Genomic DNA, 6,788 nt, shown 5'->3' with positions numbered 1-6,788 from the left:
TAATATTTAATATTTTGAATTAAAATTAAAATTTAATATTAAAAGAGAGAGATAGTTGGATGAAAAAATCATAAAATATTGAATTGGTCCTTCTACAGTAACTCTCCCAATATGACTAGGGGCCCTAAATTACTGTACCTCAAAGTTACAAATATCCATTTGACTAGTCCAATGCAGGAGTTTTAACTTAAAAAAAAATAATAATAATAAAAATAAAAATAAAAATAAAAAAACCTAAAATTTGGACTTAGACTTGACAATGGCCATTGCCAATGCCCTCAGGTTCACTTCAGGTTATTTAACAGAAGAAAGACAACTCATAATCTGGCTCAATTAGACGTTACGTCAAGATGATTCTTGATATCTTAACACACGATAATATCCTTCTGGATCTTCCCTCATTTGAGGATGAATCTTGTTGATGCATTTAACGTGTCAAAAATAAATGCAGTGAAATGCATTAAAATATATATTTCAATTTCATTTCATGTAATCGAAAAGCACCACACTAACCAATTTTAGCATCTCAAGCATGGAATATCTTTGCATTAAACGCTGTTTTACCAGGATTCTAACCCAATATCCAAAGGAAAGAGTGAAGATGAACACATTCTGAAAGGAACCCATCTTTGATCACTTCCCAAAAAGAAAAAACTGACAAAACCAATATACATTCTACAGCCAAAAGCTATTGATGATACCTTATGTTCCCCAAAACAATTCACAACAGGGGAAAAGGATGAACAGAAAATAACCAAAAAATGATACCAAATGAGGAAGAAAGAACAAGATGGAAGAGTCAATGCTTTGCAATTATAATTCTTCTCTCACTATGTATCCCAACCATCCTTCCGCCCATCAAATTCCCACTTACGGCCAACCAAACTTCCATACATCTCTGAAAATTTCAGGAGGCAGTTGCTTCTTAACTGGTAATGCACTTTTGTGTTTTGGCTAATTGCCGTACCTGATAACTTCGATGTATCTATTGCCCAAACTGGTCTTACATATTCTACAGCCTTAGATGAGCTTGCATTTGCATACAAGAAATTTAGTAGTATGTCCTCGCAGTTAAAGTACTTATTGACCAATTCCCTCCCTTGCATGGCTGCCTCACCCCAATACCTCTCAAAGGCTACTTGACTATCAATGAAAGCTGCCCCTGTAAGAATCATGTTATACCCTTTATGTCTTCGGGCATATTTTTCACCCCTATACTTCAATGGGCTTCCATCAATGAGTCGGGGGTAGAACCCAACAATACGATCTGGGTGCTGACGCCATACGTTAAAACCCCGCTCGATATCATCACAAGTCATCATAATGTCATCGTCAAGCTCCAGAACAGCACGGGTCTTTATCAAGGGATCCATTTTGAACCGATTATTCAGTGAGTTTTCCTTTTCTACTCTGATCCTAACGGGAACTGCTGAGTCCAGATCACTCAATTTAGGAGGTATCCCCTTGTTCCACACCACAACAATTTCCCGCACGGAAGAGCACCTTGAATAATGCTTCACATAGAGTTTCAAATTCCAGACCCTAGCTTCATATGTCATTGTTAATAATGTGAACTGCGAGTAGTGACCTTTCCACAAGTAAGCTTCTTCAGCACCGTTGCCCCATAGATATATTTAACCCCTGTGCATGTTAGTGCAATGCCAACAACAAATATTATAATGATAACTAGTCGCCCATAATAGGTATTAGGTCTTATCCATCCTCGTATAAATGAAGGTGCTCTGTTCAAGCGGCTGCAAAACCGCCTCACTTTGGAAGAAAGCAGATTTGACCTTTCCAAAGCCAAAAACACACAACTTCTCTTTCCTGAGTTGTGAATGCACCAGTTCAGGGGAATAATACACTTCACAGCTCCAAGTAGCACGCCAAGCAGTACAACAAGGACAGCAACAACTGCAACGGAAGCACAACCAAGAATGAACCGCCAGGATGGATCTCCTGAAGCTACACGGTCCCCATCCATAACCCCAACCCACTCACCAGAACTTAGCTGTTGCACATCAAGTTGATGATAGCGACCACCATTCCATGCATTACGACCTTTATTAGGCTCTATTAAGCCTAAGGGACTTCAACTTCTTTAAATTCATCTTCTTTGAGAAGTTCTACTTTGAAGATGCGCACACGTCTCCCATATGTTTCACCACAGTCTTGACCAATGCGATAAAGGTTTCCATTGTAGAAAAAGGGTCTCCCTCCGTTTCGAGCCCCCAAGGTCTTGTCGGTATTGTATACAGGGTTCTTCTTGTGTGGTTTCCAAGGACCAAAAGGTGAGCTGCTATACCAAATCTCCAAATGTCCATTCTTGCTGGCACCAAAACCACTGTGATCTGAACCAAAAAGCCAATACTTTCCATCATAGTTAATGATGAAGGAATCAACAAGGGGCTTTTTCATAATGACCTTATCCAGTGTCCATTGTAAAGGAAATTTGAGTGCACGGTAAAGACGAAGTTCCCCTTTCTCACTACTCTCGGGCATCATATAAATCTGTGGGAAACAATAAGAAAAATTAGACAATGCAATCATACATAAATCTTTCACTGAAATATTCAGTTGATGGAAAACATCGAGTGTTTACTTGTACCCTCTACTAGATTCCTTGACGACTATATTTAACATGAGTGACACTGAAAGTGTTACTGGGCCCACTTGGACGGGCATCGGGTGGAATTTTCTGGTCCTGAAAAATATAATCACGGGACCTTGGAATTGAATTGGACTTATAAACCATCTCAAGGGCTTCCACATATTCCATCTTATTTTTTTAGGGTATAATCTTGTAGAGGATTTTGATATGTTGATGTCACAGATAAAACATTATTTACGAGTCCATTTTCTAGCTTGCAATTGACGTAGAATAATGTTATAAGGAGCTCAAGGATATTTGCATGCACTAAAGACATTAAAGTTTTACTTCGCCAAGGTAGTCAAAGACATATGGATAAGAGAGATGCCAGTCCTCGTCCAAGGCAATGCCCACTTGTTGCCACGTCGCTCCCTTATCAGTACTTTTAGAGACTCCAATGTCTCCTTGCAAAGTGATTGAATTCTTAGTTTCATAGAATAGGTAAAGTGTATCTCCTGAAACATGATGCCAGAACAGTTGAACAAGATGATAAAATTAATTTTCCAATGGAAGTAACAATGAAGAAATTTAAACTAAAGAAGAATTGTTACTAATGATAACAAAGTATAGTTTGACTTTACAAAGAGTACATATTAATAGAAATTTATAAACCTTACAATTCATCTACAAAATTCTAAATTCTAAATTCTAATTAGAGAAGTTTTTGTAGAAAAGTAAGTTTACAAATTGACATGGTTTAATCGGATCTACTTTACACTAAAAAAGAGTGTTACAATCTAACCTACTATATCAAGCCACATTGATCTGTAAACTTCCTTTGTAAAACTTTCTTTGTAGACCAAGCATTTCTCTTCTGCTTCTAACATTAAAGAAAACAATAGCTTAATGACACCTAACATTATGCCTTTAATTTTTCATGTACAAGTAAACTTTACTTCAATTTAGCCAGTATAATTGTCTCATCTTTTAGTGAACAACCAGGGTGATCTGACATACAGAAAACTCAAGGGGTGGAGCACTTGCTTATATAGTTAAATGTGAGATGAAGGGTAGATATCAAAGAAGAGTGACAGTTAATTAAAAGTGAGATGGAGGTCATATTTCAAGGAAGAGCTACATAGGTGTGTTAAAAACCAGGGGAACGCCCTTTCCTTTGCCTTTGTCTCAGCACCAAAATATTGGGCAGAACCAAGCCAAGGTAACACCACAATAACAACTCTCTTCTTTTTTTAAAAAAAAATTAAAAGTTATGAATAAGGAAAGAAGTAAGTGAGGCACAATAAATAACAGAGACAAAAGAGACCTCCAGAAGAAATATTTCCCATTATATGGGACAAAAAAAGAATAGCTACTGTAATTTATATTTAAGTCTTTTAGAAGAGGACTCTTATGCTCACAATTGTTGATTTCGAATTAAAAAAAGGGCATTCCCTGGCTAATTGTGCATTACGGCAGTTTCTTTCTCCCAATGAAGTGTTTTTGTTCTATTTTTAATTTTTTGTTATCTTGTTTTGCGTACACATGCAAACAGCAAAACAGCACAACTCGCTGAATTCTCACACTTGAAACATTAGTCAACCTTCAATCCATGGGAGCCTCAAAAGATACTAATTGAGCTGCAACTCTTAGACCTTAGAGATGTAGATGCAAGAATAAACACAGATCATACATGCACCACTGCAAAATCACTTAAAACCTTACACCATTGTGATACCCATATGATATGGATAAGGGTAGGTGGTGCATGGGATCCCACATTGCTTGGGAATGAGTAGTTCTTACTCTTTATAAGGTTTCAATGGGGCACTAATTATATCATTGACTAGTCTTTTTGGAGTATAGACCATGTAGTTTAGGCTTTCCATTAGGGCGTTACAAATGGTATCAGAGTCTATTCCAACAAAAAATGTGGGACTTGGGCCAAGCCACCTACAATGGACAGGCCCGACGTGGACGTCGGGAATTTAAGGGGGGTAGATTGTGATACCGTATATGATATGGATAAGGGTAGGTGGTGTATGGGATCCCACATTACTTGTGAAGGAGAAGTTCTTACTCTTTATAAGGTTCCAATGGGGCTCCAATTATATCATTGACTAGTCCTTTTGGAGTATAGACTATGTGATTTAGGCTTTCCATTGGGGCGTTACAACCATGAAGATCAACTGTTTCCATGTTTGCATGCTCCTTGTAACATAACCTTATGAATTTTACCAAACACACAGAACATTTAACCTATCTAATAAAAAATTGCAATAACATCATGGATGAGATCCCCTGGCCCAGATTATAAAACAAATTAGCTATAAATAGACATCACAAGTCACAAGCTAAAGCAAATACAATATTTTTAAACCCTACTAATACGAAACTCGTATCAAAAGAATAGTAAAAGGCAATGATACGTTCGTTTAGAACGCATGGGTGTCTGCAGGTGGAATTCTTCGATTCCTAAAAGCATTACCCAACTTAGTTGCGTCGCAAGTTATAAGTTATAACACAGCGCTCAATTATTTACAAGAAGACAAAAAATAGATAAACCTCGACAAAGTAAAGAAAATGAAACTCGAAGGAAAAAAAAATCCAATATGAAACAGAATTAATACCTGAGCATAAAGAAAAGGATCAGCAACAAAGTTGCTAGGGAAGCCAGCATCAGAAACAGAAGCACACGTCAGCACAGGGTTAGCCACCGGCCACGCCGCACTCCCATCCTTCCACACATTCATCTGCATCAAATTTTCCGAGCCAAAGTGAAGAATAGTTCCGAAATCCAAGACAAATCCACAATCTTTTTATGCCATAAACACCAAAAAAATACCCAACACCAACAAAAATAAATAACAATCATGTTAAAAGGAATTATACATTTCCCAATAACAAAAAAAAGAAAAAAAAGAAAAAAAATCCACTTTTGTTGTTGGTTTATTTAATAAGAAGTTAGGAGAGGCAGGGCATGAATGAAACTCACCGCTTCGATGGGTTTGAGAGAGAAGGGAGAGTCCCCGTAGAAAACACCAACCGACCAAGACCCTCATTGTCCTCCTGGCAGCCAAGCGCGGAGGAGCCAGAACCAGCCAGAGGCTTACGGAAGTTGGGCGTGAAAGCGAGCCAGGCGTAGAGCGTGGCTACCGATCCCAAGAGAACGAAGCAACCCAGGAAGAAGACGAATGCGGACGAGAAAAACCAGTGGGGCCGCCGTGCTGGTTTTCCCTGCACCGCCACCCGCACCAGCATCTCACGCCCATGTCGCAGAAGCTACCACTGGAACCACCACCATTAGAGGCACCGCCGCAACCCACCGCAGCCGTCGTCGTACTCGAACCACCCATACTGGAGACACGCACAAATTCGTCGTGCAACCTTCCCCTCGAGCCGACGTAGCATCACTCGACGGTACGGTCACTTGCACTTCTAAAGGTCGTGTGAAACTACACACTCTTTATCAAAATAAGAATACACATCGATATATATATATACACGCACACACTCTCCGACCTCCGTGACATCTTTGGTCAGTGAATTATTCTCTTCTATTTCCGCTGTTTTTGTGAGAGTGTGGAGTTATTTGATACTCGCGCCCATGGCGGCCAAGTTTCACGACCAAAATTATGTATTTATATATATAAATAAAGCAATTAATTTTGGAATCTTCCAAGTGATAGGAGTTTGACCAGTGGGAGTATTACGGGTGGATTATGCGATTAGGTCGGAGAAAAGTAATTCCTAAAAGATTTTGCGTAGGTTTTTTCGTCAGAGAGCATATTTTAGAAATAAATAAATAAATGATATTTTACACATTTTTATTGTATAGTCTCACTTTTTTTTTTTTTTTTTTTTTTTTTACCTTACAGACTTGCACACCTAAAAATAATAACACATTTTTATGGTATAGTCTCGAGTGTGTGACTTGTTGATTGAAGGGGGTCAAGGGTGAAATGTAGAGTTGGTAAGGGCTGTTCTCAATCAAGAAGAAGCTGATCTAGTGTGTAATATTCCAATTAGCTTAACTTGCCTCCCCGATAGAAGAATGTGGTTTTACTCTAAAAATGAGACTTTTTTTAATAAGGAGTGCATACCATCTAGAAATGGATAGGAAAATAAGGGAGAAGGGGCAGGTTTTAGAGATGAATAACTTGAAAAAGTATTTGGAGGAAGGTTTGGAGCTTGAATGTTC

The 6,788-nt window shown here is 38.4% G+C and overlaps 1 protein-coding gene across 1 annotated transcript; it reads right to left on the bottom strand.

The window, feature by feature from the left end:
• Positions 1-516: 516 nt before the first annotated feature.
• On the bottom strand, positions 517-6,084 carry LOC121241442 (glucosamine inositolphosphorylceramide transferase 1-like). Its single transcript, XM_041139222.1, is given in 8 exon segments — positions 517-1,624; positions 1,627-2,091; positions 2,094-2,511; positions 2,939-3,105; position 4,968; positions 5,218-5,340; positions 5,583-5,641; positions 5,644-6,084. Coding segments are annotated over 8 exon segments (2,232 nt in total). The 5' UTR covers positions 5,849-6,084; the 3' UTR covers positions 517-830.
• Positions 6,085-6,788: the final 704 nt, after the last annotated feature.

Source organism: Juglans microcarpa x Juglans regia, chromosome 7S (assembly GCF_004785595.1).
Source record: "Juglans microcarpa x Juglans regia isolate MS1-56 chromosome 7S, Jm3101_v1.0, whole genome shotgun sequence".
Classification (NCBI taxonomy): Eukaryota; Viridiplantae; Streptophyta; class Magnoliopsida; order Fagales; family Juglandaceae; genus Juglans; species Juglans microcarpa x Juglans regia.
The sequence above is the reverse complement of the archived record's forward strand: the minus strand, read 5'-3'. Positions and strand labels throughout refer to the sequence as shown.